Genomic DNA, 17,157 nt, shown 5'->3' on the forward strand with positions numbered 1-17,157 from the left:
CGGCCGCCCCTCGCCCCGACCTCCCGGCCCGCCCGATCCGCGCGCCAGTCAGGCCCCGCCCCCTAATCTGCATGCGACGCCCCGCCCGCGCTCCCGTCCCCGCCCCCCGGTGGCGGTTCCCGGCGGTACCTTCGGGCCGGTACTGCGCTATGATGGTCACCGTCTGCCCCGCCCGCTTCAGCGCCGCTGCCGCCTGCTCGTGGGTGGCGTTGCGGAGGTTCACGCCGTTCACCTGCCGGGACAGAGCGGCTGCGCTGGACCGGACCGACCGGGGCTCGCACGACCGGGTCTGCCCTGCGCCCCGGCCCTCGGCACCGCCGCCCCCGCCCCGGTACCCGCGGTATCCACGCTCTCTGTGCCTCGCCACGCAGCCCTTGTGTCCCCAGTGCCATGCCTGGTACCGGCACCCCCAGTGCTTGGCATGCCCGGTACCCGCCCCCGGCCGCCCCGGGCACCGTGGGTGCCCTCTGCCGACAGGCGGGCAGGGACCCGGCCAGCCCCCGCTCCACCGCGGGACAGGTCCCGGGCAGGCTGCTGCTCCAATTCCATGCACCCAGGGGCCACGTCCACACCGGCACCGGGAGTGGACCCTGCCGAGCCGTGTCCCGGGTGGCAGGGGACGGGTGTCCTGCGGGCACCCAAACAGGGGGATGTGGGCGGCCGTGGAGGGTCCTGCCGACTCACCGAGAGGATGCGGTCTCCCCTCCGCAGCTCTCCACTGAGGTCAGCAGGGCCTCCGGCCAGGATGAAGGACACGAAGATCCCCTCGCCATCTTCCCCCCCGACGATGTTGAAGCCCAGGCCGGTGGAGCCTTTGTGCAGGATGATTTTCCGGGGCTCCCTGGAAGTACACACACACGGGACAGGGACACATCAGAGTGAGGAGCAGCGAAGCTGGTGACAGGGTCAGCCATGCCCGGGCTTCCCGGCACACAGGTGGAGCTGGAGTTACCCCAAGTGTGACCTGGCATGACACAGCCCTCAGCACTGAGGAGGCTGATGATAAACCAGGAGAGGTGCAGGCAGTTGCATGAGTGACATGAGGCAGAGCACGGATGGTGACAGAGCATCCACCGTGAAATCATGCATGGAAACATCGGACTGCGAGGTGGCATCAGATGCTGCAAGCCTGGGCATTGAGGATGGTGCTGCTGTGCCAGGAAAGCAGGATCAAGCCCCTCTGCACCCATGCAGCACAGCAAGTGTGTCTGCAACCCCACGCAACCCCATGCCACAGGCCCTGCACAGCTCAACAGAAGTCCTAAATTTTTCAATGATGACTTAATTCTTTCGCAGCTAAAACAATAGGCAGGCAAAGGCAGAAAGGCTGCCCAGCATCGCAAAATTTTTGTTTGGGGAAAAAACCCCCAAGTCTGATGGGAACAACATCAGCTCACAGCTCAAGCGCTGGGTTAAAATAAGAAGGAATGAGTTGCACCAGACAATTAGCACAGGCTGGTGATTGTCAGCCAGCATGACACAGGGGGCCACCAGCACATCCGCTGCAGCCACCGGCTGGATCCTGGGTGCCCTGGCAGGTACTGTAAGGACTGAGGACCTGCCAGTGAGCTCAGCAGCCTGATCAACCCCACACCTGCTGGGGAGCAGAGGGAGATCTCTGCAACATGCTAGGAGAGATGCTGGAGCCCCAGGCATGGCACTGGCCAAGGGTGTGGACCCTAAAATGCCAGCAGACTTGTGCTAAGGGGACCCTGGGGCACTGGGGGGGGCTGGCCCAGCCGGCGCCCCCAGCTGCTGGTGACAGCCGGGGAAGGAGCAGGGTTCAGGCGGCATGAGTGGAGTGAGGACCCAGGGGAATACAATTTGCCTAAGCAGACTGCATGAAGCCCTGCAGCGTGCTCCCAGGCCACTCTTGCAAGAAAATATCTTTCTGAGCCCCCCCAGGCCAAGCTGGAGCATCACTGCTGTCACCTGGGTGGATGAGAGAAGGTTTGGTGTTTTCACAGATTCAGGTGGCAGGATTTACCTCCAGGGACAACATGCCAGAACCCCAGGAAAAGTCTCCCACCATCCTTCCTTGTGGGGGAGTCCTGATGGGCTGAATGCCACTTAGCTCCAGGCAACCACCTTATAAGGAGCAATAGGAGCAGGAGACGGACAGGCAGAAGCGCGGGACGCCTTGCAAGAAGGTCTTGGTGGGCTCCTGCCTGCCTAGACCCCAGGTTCAGCACAGCCCAACCCTCCTGGCTCTCCCAGCCGCTCCTCTCCCCGTGCCCGCACCTCCCACCAGGCACAGCAGCAACCTGGTCCCCTACCTCTGGTCACACTTGCTCCTGTGGCCTTGCCGCTGCCTGGAAGGGGACAGGGTCGCCTGTCCCTTGTAGGACATGGACGACGAGACATTGACGGTGAACATTGCGGCGTGGCAGGCTCTGCTGGTGGCGCCGGCCGGGAGGCGCAGGAATGTTCTGAATGCTCCGCGCCACGGCTGCCCTGTGCTGCCTGTCTCTGCCTCTCGCCAGCTGTGGGCCGGCCGGCAGCTTCCCCGACCCACACACAGGGTTTTTTATGGAAGTGCTGAAAAGAGGCAGCCTTTGCTCTGCTAGACCCTACAGACTTAACTCCTTCCTGACCCTGCAGGCACAGACAACATGGCCCCGGATGCGGGGAGCACCCAAGTGAGGGCAAATTTGCAGTGCAGATCCCTGTGCCTGGAGGTCCACACACACCATGCATTGCTGCATCCCCTTGCCTTTGAACACAGAGGTACGGCACAGCTGCAACTCCAGCTATACATTTCTGATGGGGCAGAGGCTGAATCTACCTTGTGACCTCCAGAAAATACCTACTTTATACTTATGGCTTTTAGATGCGTTCGAGCTCTGAGCTAAGCAGGGCTCAGGACTCAGCTGGACCATAGAGTGGGGCTGGTATGCACCAGGACCAGAAGGAGACCAGGGAAACACCATGGAGATGCCATTGTAGTCAAAACAGGCTCAGGATGCCACCAGCATTTGGCTCAAGAGTGGCTGTGAGAGGGCTGGGGGTGCTGCATCCATCAGTCCTTCTGCAGCAAAGCTATGCCATGGGCTAGAGCGCTCCCAGGGAAAGAAACAGGTCAGATTTCTGGGTCTGCAAACCCTGCCTCCAGCCAGCTGATGAACTTGCCCTGCCCCTTGGGTTTTTCTGCTGCCCAAGCAGAGTGCAGGAACCAGCACCCCAACTCAGCCTGGTGGGAAGCACCCCCAGCACCCACAAGGACCAGATAGTTTGGTAGAAGGTAGAGAGACACTACAGGAACAGAGGAGAGGAAATGGAGCCCCAGACAGGTACACCTCAGGTCTCAGTCACGACATGCACTCTCTGCTTCCATCCTCATCCTGGGAGGCAGGAACATGGATCCTGCAGGCAGATCCCATGCTGGACATTGCAGCCTTAATAGTGAGACCTTGGCACAGAGTGACTGTGGGGATCCTGTGGGGCTGTGCTGGCTCTGGGTTGCCGTGGTGGAGCTCACTGGAATGCAAATGCCCTGGTCCCCAGTCCTTGGTGCTGCAGGGTCACCGGCGCCACATCCACATCTGCAGCAGCACTTGTGTCCATGGGAGGGGAAGAGGCTTGATACTGGATCCAGGCCAGGTCCTCTGCTTCTCCCGGGGAATGGCTGGCAGGAGCCTCCTGGGAGACAGCTGCTTTTCCAGGGGAGTCGCTGCCTTTCCCTACACCAGTAAGATGCATTTGGACCACACTGGTCCCCATGCACAATCTTGGTGATGCACAATCCAACAGACCCGCAGTGACGAAGCTCTCCCGGGGCTGTCAGTGATGCACATGAGGTTTTCAGCACTGCCCTGGGATGGATGAGGGAGGTGCTGAGCCCACCAGGCTGCGAATCTGGCAGGGAGCAGGGGACTGTGGCTGGTGACAGTGGCTGGGACGTGCCAGCCTGTCTGCAGTGGGGCCCTCCACAAGGCAGCACCATCCTCTAGCGGCCACTGCACGTGCTGCACCAGGGCCGCTGCCAAGCCACAGCTGAGCTGCTGCCGAGCCATGGCCATGCCATTGCCACCAGGCCGTGTCCAGCCTGGGCTGGGCCACTCACTCCACTCTCTGGCCTGCAAATAAGGATGTTGGCACGTGGAGGAAGCGATACCTTGGTGGGACCCGGGTCCCTGGTGAGAGACAGATGGTGCGTTTTCTGAGCGCTGGCACTCAGTCCCTTCTGCGGTGCAGTGTAATGGCAGAAAGCACTGCTCCTGCGTGTGGCATCATCCCCCAGTGCCTTGACAGCACAGGAGTTGCCACACCCAGTGAGGACGCAGCGCTGGGAATGGGCTGAGTTGGTGCTGAGACTAGGTGGGAGAGATGGGGAGCGGGAGGAGGCCAGTGCTTGCGCAGGTCATGATGCACAGAGGCACCCGGACATGGCCAAGCACCAAGAAGTGAGAAACCTCCGTGATGAAGGTGAACAGCTGCTCTCCAGGAGGACAGCGGACCTGACACCGGATGGCAAGTCGGGGTCTTCCACTCCAGCATCCGCCAGTGCCCCACAGAACAGGGCAACCCCAGCCGAGGCTACAGCATCTTCCACTGCAAATGCAACCCTGAAACCAGCCTGCGACCTCACTCCTAACCATAGAGCCAGCCCTAAGCCTAACCTGAGTGTCCTAAGAATACAGCCTGAGCCCTACAGCCCTGGTCCTGGGGATACCAAACTCAGAGCAGGCTCAGCGTTGGCCCCAAGGCTGTTGCAAGCAGAGGGAAAGCTGTGAGCCCAGGCAAGCAGAGTAGGATCAGCCAGGTCTCACTCTCCTGTCCTTAGCATGGGGCTTTGGAGAAGTTTTACACCGTGTTTAGGCTCAGAGCAATGTTTCCTTTGTGCTCCTCTTTATTTCCTGGGTTCAGGAAACAAACCTGCTCATGGCAGCATAAATGATGCTACTGGGGAAAAGCGGGCCGTGCCAGGGCTGTGCAGGAGGCTGTTGAGCCCGGGGATGGCAGTCGGTGAAACAGCACCGGGGTGCAGATGGTTTGGGATGCTGGGCTCAGGGAGCATGGGAGGAGGAGCCCTACTTGTACCCAGAGCTGTGCCCCCCCCAGCCCCTCACCCCCTGCACAGCTCCGCTGGGGGACTGCCGGCTCGCAGCCTGGGAGCCTGTGGCACTGCCGGCACCGGATGGCACCATAAGGGCAGGGAACACCTTGTATTCCAGGTATTGTAAAACAAGTAAGAGAATGAAGCTGAAATGCAGACATGTAAGGCTCAGGGAGGAGCAGGAGGGGGAACAGGGAAGGGGAGGATGCAGCGAGCCAGGGAGTGACCAGCCGGTGCTGGTCTCAGGCAGGGTGAGCATGGAGCTCACTGCAGGGGCCCCAAGCTTTGCACTATGCACCCACAAACAGGCTTTCGGCTGAGGCTTTGCACTGGCAGCGGGGATGAGGTCAAGCAGCCAGGGAGGGAAAGAGAGGGAAGAAAAAGGAGCAGGGATTAGGGATGCTCATGCCTGGTACTCACCTGGTGAAGTCCTCGTCCCCAATCATGTGTCGAGGGATAGGTGAGTACCGGGACGGAGTCACCTGGGGAGGGACGGGGTAGGCAGGCTTGCTCTCAACGCTGCCCAGGTAGCCCAGACTGGAGTTATGGCTTATGTGGTTGTCAGCCAAGGTTGAGAAGGCTGCAGGGGAGGAGAAGGGCATCAGGAGCAGAAATCCATCTGCAACGCGGACGTGGAGACCAGCCCGGCGTTGCCTGCTGCCCCAGCACGCTCCGTGCCCCCCAGTCCTGCGGTGCCCGGGCTGCTTGTGCCAGCGGCCAGCGGCATACGTACTGCTGGCGTAGTCGGGAGGCGCGTACATGTCGTTGAGGTGGATGTTGCCGGGCTTGGCCACTTTCAGGTACACCATGTCGGAGGTGTTCTTCAGGGCAGCCACCGCCTCCTCGTGCCGCACGTCCTGCAGGTTCGTGTTATTCACCTGCCGGAGGGAAGGGGCTGGGTGACATGGCCGCAGGCAGGAGGGCAGGCAGGAGGGCAGGGGCCGATGTAGCCCTGCGGGAGCAGGGCAGTTTCCCGCAGGGGAGGTGCCACAATAGCTCCGGAGACAAAGTCCCATCTCCATCAGTCTGGCCCTCCTGCCTGCAGCCGACACTGCACCTGCCCCTCCCGCAGCACCATCCCAACAGGGACCCCAGGGAAGGGGTGCGGGGCTGCCGGCAGGAGGTGGGGCTGGGGTTCAGGATGGGCGCCACAGCATGGCGGAGACTGCCCGGCTTTGCCTGCCACCTGCGGGCATGGGCCTTACCGCGAGCAGCCGGTCCCCAATCTGCAGGCGCCCGTCCTTCTGGGCAGCGCCTCCTTCGATGATCTTGGTGATGTAGATGCTGTTGTCCCCAGGGATATGCTGGTTCCCGATGCCCCCTGCGATGCTGAACCCCAGGCCTGAGGGGGAGTGAGAGGGCAAGTGAGGGCTGAGGGACAGACGGATGGATGGAGCCCCGGGCTGGCACCATGGCCCCTCTGCCTCACTGGGCTTTCCACCCTGCCTCAAACTCAACAGGCGAGGGGCCACCCGGCTGCTGCACAGGGATAGCCCAGCCACCACACACTGCACCGTGGGGCTGTCCCACATCCCACGCCCCATAGCATCCCACACTGCTGGGACACCCTGCAGCCCTGCACTGTGGCAGTGCCACCTCGCAGTCCACATCCCCCGAGGTTGCCCTGCACCCCGTGGCATCCCACACAGAGGGGTCATCCCACACCATCCCATGGGGCAGTGGGGCACCCTGGTCCTGCGAGCAGAGTGGGGGGTTCACCTTTGGGGCCTTTCATCAGGTTGACCTCCATGATGGTCTCTGGTGGGGGCTGCCGGCGGCGCACCACGAGCCGCACCACGGGGCCCGCTTCCTTCAGGGCCTCCACGGCTTTGCTGTGCACCACCTCGGAGACGTCCACGTCGTTCACCCGCAGGACGCAGTCGTTCACCCTGTGGGCACAGGGTGGCCCTGAGCTCCCCTGGGGAACTGCCAGCCCGTGCCACCCTCCTCTGGACACCTCTGCCACTCTCCTCTGGGCACGCAGACCCTTGTGCGAAGGAGAGCTGCTCAAGCTGGCCAGATTCTGCCCTGCCAGGGTGAGAGCGGGGTCCCTCCTGAAGGGGGAGGCAATGGGGCTGGTCCCCACAGAGCGACCCTTGTGGAAATGGGAGAGGAGGGGAAAGGCTGGATCCTGCCCCAGGCTGCAGGGGAAAGGATGGGAGCCAGAGCCTGGCACAGGGAGGGGAGCAGGGGTGGCTGCAGATGGGAGGCTGGTGCCAGGGGACTGTGGGCATCCCTGCACTGAGGGGACCTGGCTCTGAGGAAGGGACTGGGGCAGGGGGCAAGGGACCATGGCAGGGGAGGAGGACAGGAGCTGCCTACAGACTCCCTGGGGAGATCCTGGGTGACATCCTGATGGGGCTGCTCCCCTGGCCCTGTACACTCACCCCAGACGGCCATCCATGGCTGCTGCTCCCCCAGGGATGATTTTGGTGATGAAGATACCCGGGTCATCTGGAACATGGGGGTTGTCGATTCCTCCTGCTATGCTGAAGCCGAGGCCGGAGTTACCCTGTGGGAAATCAAACACCGTGTCTTTTCCCCACAGGCAACCGCTTGCTGCCAACCCTCCCAAAGCGGTTCCCCCCCAGCCACGGCTGCCTGGGGCGTGGGAGCCCTTACAGCATCTGTCGCGCCCCAGGGTGCCCGGCTCCAGGGGCAGAGGGATGCACGGCTGGAGGGGAAGCCGGCGCTCATCAGCCGAGGTGCTCGGTGCAGCAGCGCAGAGCACCGAACAGATGGAGTGGGAGAGTGGGAGCCGCCGAAGACCTCCCTCGCTGCCGCGTCTCCGCCGAGAGACTCTGAGGCAGGCAGCGAGCTGGGGGAAGAGGGGGTGGTCCTTGGAGGAGAAAACCTCCCCTCGCTGGCTGCTCCCCAGGAGGACACACTGATGCTGCAGCCCGCACAGAGCAGTGGGGCTCGTGCCAGTCACCAGCATCCCACCCCTGCCCCCTGCCCCCTCGGATACAGCCCCAGCACAGAGCCAGCCCGGGGACCAGCAGTGCTGATGCCAAAATTTGCGGGATTGGGTGGAGGGGGCTGTCGGAATGGAGCGGTGTCTCCAGTTCTGCCTCTTCTTCCTCCCAGGCATGCTTGGAGCATCACCTGAGCTTCATCCGGCTGAAGTCTGCCAAGAGGGAATGCAGGGGCCATGCCGTGCCTCCAGCCCCATCCGGGCAGCATCCCAGGACAAGTGTCTGTGGCCCTGCACCGCCTCTCCCGCTTACAGGATCCCCGTTAGTGACACACTCACAGGCGCTGCTTCCAGCTCTGTGCTTGATGCAACTGGACAATTCCTGCTTCTTCTGCTCTGCCTTGAAAATCAGATGGCTCCTTGCCTTGTTTTCTCATGTGGAAGAGCTGACACTTAGTCACATCCTATCGTGCCTGCCTCTCTCGTACACAAACGGGCTCGGGCCAAGCACTCTCCCCGCTGCCCACGGCCCCAGTGCTCAGCGTTAGGCCATGGGGAGCTCTGCCCTTCTGGGGGACTTGTGGCCAGGAGGGCCAAACCGGAGCTCAGGCTCCCCAGGATCATCTAGCACCAGCAGCCAGCTGGGGCTCACACTTCTCCCCAGCAATCTGGGCTCAGCATCAGCTCTTGCAGTGACGCAGAGGTCTCCGCTCTGACTTTATGCCACTCATGACACAGCACGTGGCATCTCCGGGAGCCACCAGTGCGTAGCTCTCACTACGCAACGCTCCTGGATGCTCTCCTGCCGGCTGGGATTTGGCCAGCACGTGACAAGGAGGCACTCAGCAGTGAAATGTCTGAGGATGCTTTCCTTCCTCTAAGTTGGATTCTGGTTACCCCGTGCCCAGATCAAAAAATGCTGCTTACTGTCACTGGAGATCCAGCCTGGCCCCAGCAAGGCAGGTGAGACTGTGCAAAATGGTGTCCAGACATTTGTTGTGCCTGTCTATGGAAGGGTACACTCCCGTGCTAGCTACAAAACCAGGAAATGACCTGGGAGGTGTTTATTTTTATTTTTATAAACCTTGAAATGGAGTTCAAGGGATTTCTTAGCTGGCATTGGGGTTGATGTAGACACAGGGGCAACTCCTGCTGTGGACAAGTGTATGGTGGGTAAACCCAAAGCCACATCCCTCTGCGGACAGTGTTTCCTCAGTTATTGCCCCGAAAATGCTGCTGCATTTGCCCTTGTCTTTACAACAAGGACAAGGATTAACAGCAGTGACATACCAGCTCTTTTGGGGGACACTGAGGTCATCTCTGGGAGCCAAACACCACAGCAAGGGGACAGCCTCACCTGCAGGCAGCAGGGTGCTCCTCCTGCAGTGAGAAGGGGCTGCTGGGTCCCGCTGGGGACCTGGTGAAGGACCTGGGTATGGTCCATGCCGGCCCTGGCTGCTAAGCACTGGAATACCCTCATGGTTTGTTGCTGCCGGAGAGGGAATCTTTGCCTGGGGCTATGAAATGGGGGAGCAACGAGTGCTGCCTCTCGTGCGACCCTGCCAGCTCTCCCCCTGCTCCCGCTGTGGGCTGAGGACAGAGGATGCTCCAAAGAATCCCTGAAAACAAAGCTTTTGCCTCTAAATTTGGCCCAGAGCAAGAAGTGCTCAGCCCAAAAAGGAAGCATCCCCTGGGCTGGTTTCGTCAGGCACGCTGGGGAAGCGGTGGGTGAGGCGGCAGCCCCACATAACCTTCCGTCCACCCACCTTCGTGATGCAGAGCCAAGGGGAGGAGGGGGATGACTAAAGGCAGAGAGGAACAGAATAACGAGCGACGCGTCTTCCCTTGCGATACCAGCCATGCGGCGAGGCCGAGCCACCCGGTGCGGCAGTGAGAAGGAGGCAAGTGTGCCATGGAGTGCCACGGGCAGCCTCCCGCCTCGGCCATCCCCGCTCGGCAGGGCTGTGCCCGCCTCTCAGAGCCAACCTTGGGACAGCTTCTCCCGCTCCCTCTCCATCCCTCCTGCTTCCTGAGCACCCGGGAAAGTCCTCCCTGCCCTGCGTGGGGCCGGCTCGCCCCTGGATACGCCCCATCCGCGGTGGGAGCTAATTTTAGCCGTGGCCGGTGTGGTGCATGCCATCAGCCCTGCGTTGCCAACAGACAAGAAAAGGCTTGAGCCTTTTCTACTTCCCCTCGTTGTGGCCCACTTTACTAGAAAACCCATCCTCGCTGCTTGGCACCCCCGGGCTGCGTGCCTCGGAGCGATGGGGAGGCCGGTCCGCCGTGCCCGGCCGTGGGGTGCGCCTGCCTGCGCGCCTGCCCGAGCAGAGCTCCCTGCACCTCCATTTTCCGGGAAAGGCGGTGACAAAGAGCCTGCCAGCCCAGCTCTGCACTGGCGGCTTTGCGGGGGTGAGGGTGTGAACGAGGGAGGGGTCTGCGGCGGGGGGAGCAGCAAGCCCACCTCTCCCCACGCCGCGGGGGCCGTGCGGGGAAGGCGAAGGCGACACCCCCAGAAGCCTCCGGAGAGAGCGGGGAGCGGAGACTGACCTTCCCTGTCAGCGGGCGCGGGGCCGGTGGGAGCACAAGTGGGAAGAGGCAGCAAAGGCTGCCGGCGGGTGAGCACAGAGCACTTACCCTTTCCAAGACGATCTCCTCGTATTTGAACATCCCATCGCTGCCGTTCACCTGGGGAGAGGGAGACGGCGCGTTACAGCTCTGTGCTGGTCCCGGGGGGATTTGCTTTTCCCGTCTGATAGCTGAACATTGAGAATCCAACCCTAAAAGCTGCACCATCACTGCTGAAAAAACCTTAAATGCAATCGTGTGAGCCTGCCCTGGAATTAAACCGTGTGCTGCTTTTCTTTCTGGGCGTAAGCCAAAGCCCACTGACTTTAATGCACTTCAGCGCAAAGCCTTTATTCTCCTGGCTCATTTCTTCAGCTGTGAAAAGGAACAGAACCAAAGGCACAAAAAGAAATAACGCCTTTGTTACGCAGCATGTAATTAACCTCGGGAATTCACTGCTGCAGGAAGGAAAGAAAGGAGGTCGGTCCATTTAAAGGAAAAAAAAAGTCTGTACATAATAACATAATAAAAACCTTTAGCAGATTATATCTTTTAAATATTTTAGTAGCACGACTGTGTTAAAGAGGAATTCAGAATAATTTATTCTACTCAATTACTTGGGTGCAAAGGACACAAGGTGCAAGTGTGGGGCACAGTAAGAGGGGAAAACACTGTGATGCCCTTATATAAAACAATGGTGTGGCCTGTCTCAATGCTGTACACCATACTGATCCCCACGCTTAAAAATCTCCCATACACAGAGTGTCAAAGCAGGGCTCTGGGAAATGCCTTGAAACAAAAGGGATGCAACTGTAGGCTCTAAAATAAGAAATGGTAAAAGTACAGGTCAAAAACTTCCATTTTCCTGGAAGCAACAATGCATGAGGTGGCAGTTTCACTCCAGGTCATCAGGATCAGGCCATAAACTGCTGCCGCCAAGGTCTAAAATTTAGCAAGATTTGCAAAGCAATTGGCTATTGCAACACCCAGAGCTGTTACACTCAACAGCAATAGTTTTGAGGGCGACTGGACTCAATCTCACAATTTGAGTCACAATGGGAAACGAGGGACGGGACGCGGGGGCTCAGCAGGCTCAGCCTCCCCCACCACGCAGCCCTGCCTCTGCCTGCAGCCCCTGGACAACGTGCAGGGTTCCTCATGTGGATTTTACCTCCACCATTAATTGATGGCTTGTCAATCGTATGGAGCCGCTTTCTGTACATGCTCCGTATCCCAAACTGGAGCTGCTGTGGCTTTGTTTGGACACAGGTCTCCTTACCCAGCGCCAGCAAGCCAGTTGTGTCCTGCTTGCCCAGCTCCCCTGCTACCTGCCTCTGCGGAGGCACAGCCTGGCCATCCTCCAAAACCCCACAGTGCTGGGTCGTTAGACGGAGTGGACAGCAAACATCATTTATGCTGAAGCCATCATCTGAGACCACGGAAGGAAACTCAGCAGGGCAGCTGTGAAGGCCTTATTTGTAGGTAGGAAGAGGAAACGGGAGTTTTTCTGGGTGGGAATTATCAGGTGCCCAGGTGGAAGAGCAGTTCTGCATGCCAGGATCTGGGATGGGGCTAAGCCACCTGCGACACACACACCCTCATCCCCTGCCTGGTTCAGCCCTGGCGAGGCCAAAGCAAGCCCACACCCTGCTGTGGGTACCGCGCTTCAAGAGGGATGAGGCTGGGCAGAGTCCGGAGCAGAGAGATGGGATGGGGGCTCCAGGGAACCCGGGCTGAGAGGTTGTCCCTCCTTGGATATGCTCCGTGCTTGGTGCCTCTCAGCACCAGGAGAAGATTTTAGGGCATGGCTCAGGGTTGGGACATCCAGATGCTCCAACATTAGGATGCTCTGACCCTCCCAGCACATTGGGAAAGGCTTTGGTCAGCTCTTGAACAGGACCCCTCTGCAGAAAAGCATCGGGAGTGGTGGGATTAACCCACAGCAGGACCCGCAACAACCTTGGAGGGACGGAGAGAGACGCGTGGCCAGTGCTACCTCCTGCCACAGCACCACTCTAGGCTGTGCTCCTGTGGGCAGGGGGGCATGGCTTCCCTCGCCACAGGCTCCCCCTCTGCCCATGGGTTGCCTTTCCCTCATCCTACTGTACTGACTAATCCTGAGTAGAGCCGGCTTGCTGGCCCGCGACGCCCTCACAGCCTCCCTCGCTGCAGCCTCCGGGCTCATCTCATCTCCGCAGTTGGTAGCCCGGCGCGTGGGGCGCGGCGTCACCTCTCCCCAGCTTTCCAGCAACTCGGATTCCTGGCACCCTTCGCTACTACACACATTGTCCTCTCTGCTTTGGCATTCAACACAGTTGCCACACAGCCAGCCATATGCACACCCACGGCCGCTGAGGAACAGCACATACATACCTACAGGATGGGGATGTGCAGAAAACTTTGACAATCTGTGAGCCACAGAGAGAGCCAGCAGCGCGCGAGCCCCGCCAAGCGAGCGGCCGCTGCCGGCAAGTGCCCAGGGCGCAGAGACACCGCGGCATACAACGCTGTCAGGCACCCCACTGCCAGGCAGGTGAGTTTGGGGTATCCCCACTCCCCAAATCTCAGGGCTGCCAATGCTGAGCAGTGTTTTCCATCGCTCCCTGAAAGCGAGCGGCGTTGGTGCTCGCCTGGCATGGCGCGTGCTGGCAGCTGCCTGTGCCGGCCAGGCACAGCAGGGTCAGCCAGGCCTGACCATGAAGGTTTAGGTCTGATTGTGTTTCCAAAATCCGTGCAACAGAACGCCAGTTAATTGCATAAGGAAGCCAAATGGAGAACTTAATATATACCACGTAACCAAGGGAACGAGCCAACAAAGCATCAGAAAATTGAATACTAGTCACTTACTGACGGCAAAACCTCCCTGCGGCACCCACCAGAGCTGCCGCGACCTGGCTTTGCCACAGGCTGTTCCCCTTCTCCTTCGCCGATGCCCTGTGCTCCTCCCCAGCTCCCATTTGGGAGTCTCAGTGATATGGAGATGCCCGGGTGGGGAGATGCCCAGCTCCATTGCCCCTGGGCAGGGAGAGCACACCCCTCCCTGCTCCGTAGCCCCATGTAATGTCTGCAGAGCTGACGGGGCTGTCGGGGGCTAATTAGCTGTTCCCAGCATATCCCGATCCTAAGCACTGTCTGATTCCTCATGGAAAAGAGTAAGGGTATTTTTTTCCAAGCCTTTCCCACACCATAAGCCCACCTGAGGGCTCAGGAAGAGGCCCCTTTCGCTGGCCTTCACTTGCCTTTTGTGTTTTGAGCAGCAGGGAAATAGTTAGTGATGATGACATTTAAATCATCAACAGAAGGCTGCAGAGTTAACACTCATTCGATAAACAGAAGAGCACACACCTTCCAGAGCTACTGCAAGCTGTCTGCAGGCTCCGCCGGCCAACACCGCACCAGCGCACGTGGAACGTGCTTTGCAATTTGCTAGAGAGTCAGGATTTGGGGCTTTGTGTTTTTTTTTTTTAATAAAAAAGGAGACCAAATTTTGAAGACTAAGGTGGCAGTCTAGGTTTGATTTTTTCTGGTTTTTTTCTGGCTTACAAGCAAGTTTTGCCCTGATGAAAGGCACAGGACAGTGGTGGCTATCTCGGCTGCCCCCCGCAGTGACCGTGGCCGAGTCCGGGCTGCACAGCAGGTTGCCTCCATGCTCACCGGTGGCAGAGCCTGGGGCTCCTGCAGTGCTCGCTGGCCAGGATCATGCCTGGGAAGCACTTGCCTTCCTCAGACCTGGCTTTTAGAGATCGGGGAGGTGGTGGCACCTCACTGCTGGGCAGTGGGGCACCAAAGCGGGGGCTCCGAGGACCCAGGCTATGAAACCTTCAAGTGCTCAAGGGCTTTGGAGTGACCTTCCCTGATCACTTCAGGACAGGCTGGCAAGCAGTTGCCGTGCATCCTGCACAGCAAGAAGTTGTTTCAGCTTCAGAGAGGCAGCTCTGAAACGCAGAGACCCCGTCCGCTATGGGAACTGGGCTTCCAGTGCTCCGTCTCCCTGCTACGGACCTGCTCGGTAAAATACACCAAGGGGTGAAACTGTGAGCAACGACCTGGAGCTGGCATGGGTGATCCCCCCCAGCACTCATCCTTACCCTTCAAGGGATGCTTTTAATACAACACGAATTTTATAAGGATTTACTTGCGTTTTTACACCCTGGGGGTGCTGGGCTCCGCACAAGCCGCAGGCAGCAGAGCTGAGCCCTGGCAGTGAGTGGGACCTGGTGCTGCAGCTCGTACCTTACGGTGCTGCTGGTGCCACATGCTCTTGGGGATGGAGGTGGGTGGACAGAGAGATTGAAATGTGGAGCAGCCTTCTTGATAAACAGCCGGGGCCAAATTCAGCCCAGTAGCTAGTCCAATGCAATCAATGGAGCTAGAACAGGAAGGAACTAGACTACATCCATCTGTTTATCATTAAGGAAAGCATTGAATAGTTAAGTAATTAAAGACTGGGAGATGTGACTTTAACCCTTCCAAATACATACTGTACCAACAGGCTTCAGCTTTTGGGTTTGTAAAAAAACACACTTCCAGATTTGCCATTTTGGTGTGCTCTTCTGCAGCAAGCCCCTACTGTCACTCCTTTGCTCACCACGGAAACTGCCAAACGGGAGGTTTTGGGGTGTGCTTTCCCTGGAGCCTGAGGAGCCCAGCACCCCGGAGAAGGAAAGGATGGAGCAGGGCTCGTTTCTGTGCTGGTATGACATAAAGTAGAAGCAAGAGGTTTCCAGGCTGGAGGCTGAGAGGAATCAAAGTGAGGTGTCTCCCCTGCCCTGGGCACCCCGCAGGCAGCACATGCCTGGGCACAGGGCTGGTGGTCCCCGCTCCACCCAGCAGACAACAGCCACAACCCACCCCTTCCTTTTGACCCCCCTGGCGTGTGCTGCTGGGGTTGGATGGATGGGGTAGGTGACTGCCATCACCAGGGTGATGCTCGTGCCTGCCAGGGGTGCAGAGCGGCCCTGAAACCTGGCCAAACGCACCCCTGGGGCTGCAGGAAGGGAGCTCCTATCCAGCATGGCAAGAAGGAGCTGTAGCCAAGGAACAGGGAGAAGGGGCGAATAGGGATATGGAGTTAATGAGGTGGAGGGAGAGGGAGTGGGAAGGATACGGAGTTAATGAGGTGGAGTGGGGGGAGACAGCCAGGAGGGCAGGAAGGTGGAGTGCACTGTGGTGGGAGGAGGCGGCTGCTGGCTCCATGGGCAAGGTCCCTGCTGCTGGCTTCTGCAGGGCTTGGGAGCCTGCCTGGGGGTGACAGAGCCTGTCCTTGGCCCTGGGGCTCAGCTCTCACTGGCCTTGGGCACACAGGCAGGGAGGAGGGACAGGCACGGCTGGAGCCTGGCGAAGGATGTGGCACTGGTGGATGCAATGGTGAGCAGGCAATATTCCATCAAGGGAGGGAGGGTACAAAACAGACGAGAAAGCAGACTTTTCATCCAGGAATACCTCCCTGCCCTGCCCACCACACACCTCTCGCTCGCCGCAGTCCAAACTTTTGGTGTGTCCTTCCCTTCCAGGAGACATCGCCCTTTTTCCAGTTCCCTATAGAATGGCACCAGCCAGGTAAGTGCAGAGAGCAGGCTGCAACGCGGCACTGCCCTGCAGCCCAGCATGCTGTGAGAAGCCACCAACCCCACAAACACCCTGCCGTGCCATGCGTTTGGAGAAGGAAACCTTTGGGGACAGCAACTCTCTTCCACATTCATACAAAGCTGCTGGACCCAGGACCACCACACTGAGAGGGGCATCATCGCCTTCCTCCCCAGTGCCAGCTGGTTTTGGTTCATAAAAACCAAAGGCTTAATTAAACCATACAGCCAGGGTTGCAGAGGTCTCAGCTGGGCTTCCCTTCCGTTTCGTAGCCCTGTCCAACCAGCCCAGCACAGCTCTGATGCACACTGACCCCACCACAGGCTGTGGGCTGAGATCTGCAGTTCTTTACAAGGAAGGTTCAACCACCAGAAGACACCTGCAGCCCTCCACTGCAACTCCAAAGACAAATCAACCCCAGCTCTGAGTCCCAGTGCCACTTCATTAATGTGGAAGGCAGCTGAAATTTGCTGCATCAGAAGAAAACCAGGCACAAAGCACCCATCCCTGGCAAGCTGTCAACTGAGCTCCCTTTGAGGAAAAAAAGGGGAGCACCCTATGAGCACGGAGCCAGTGCTGCAGAAATCTATGCTGGCCACCCTGTTCCCTCCGTCCCCCCAGCAGGAATAATTCACCAATGCTCTGGGAGGGGATGCAGCAGCGCGCAAACACTCTCTGCAACAAACCGAGGAGGATTATCTTTATACTATGCCAAGAGTGCCAAATGCACTGTGGCTGCAAACACTCATAGTCACCAAGCACTGCTCAGCTGCTGACAGCCTTTGCTGGGAGAGGAGCAGCATCTGACGGGTCCTGCTGCCCTGAGGAACAGCCAGCGCCCAGAGAGCCCTGCCTCCCTCCTAAGGGGCCAGGGCTGCTGTAAGGGGCTGAGGCAGTGCAGGAGGGTAAGGGATGCCCCAGCAGAGCCTCGCAATCACCCTGCATGGGAGGCTGAAGAAATAGCTGTGTGGGTAACCCTCAACGCAGCCAGCCCACCTCCCCCTGCTCCTCTGATGCCTGCTTACCCCACAGCGTG

General features: G+C 59.2%; 1 protein-coding gene across 3 annotated transcripts in view; it reads right to left on the minus strand.

The window, feature by feature from the left end:
- DLG3 (discs large MAGUK scaffold protein 3) overlaps positions 1–17,157 on the minus strand; it is a gene marked incomplete at its 5' end in the record, with an annotated part of 64,759 nt that overhangs the window by 19,600 nt on the left and 28,002 nt on the right. For all 3 annotated transcript variants that reach the window (XM_082003984.1, XM_082003985.1, XM_082003983.1), the window contains 8 exons: positions 130–232; positions 685–841; positions 5,477–5,636; positions 5,790–5,934; positions 6,262–6,398; positions 6,776–6,945; positions 7,444–7,568; positions 10,605–10,655. In XM_082003984.1, the coding sequence (XP_081860110.1) occupies positions 130–232; positions 685–841; positions 5,477–5,636; positions 5,790–5,934; positions 6,262–6,398; positions 6,776–6,945; positions 7,444–7,568; positions 10,605–10,655 (1,048 nt within the window). The remainder of the gene's footprint in view (positions 1–129; positions 233–684; positions 842–5,476; positions 5,637–5,789; positions 5,935–6,261; positions 6,399–6,775; positions 6,946–7,443; positions 7,569–10,604; positions 10,656–17,157) is intronic.

The sequence above is a fragment of the Phaethon aethereus genome, assembly GCF_964289735.1.
Source record: "Phaethon aethereus genome assembly, chromosome: 10".
Lineage (NCBI taxonomy): Eukaryota > Metazoa > Chordata > Aves > Phaethontiformes > Phaethontidae > Phaethon > Phaethon aethereus.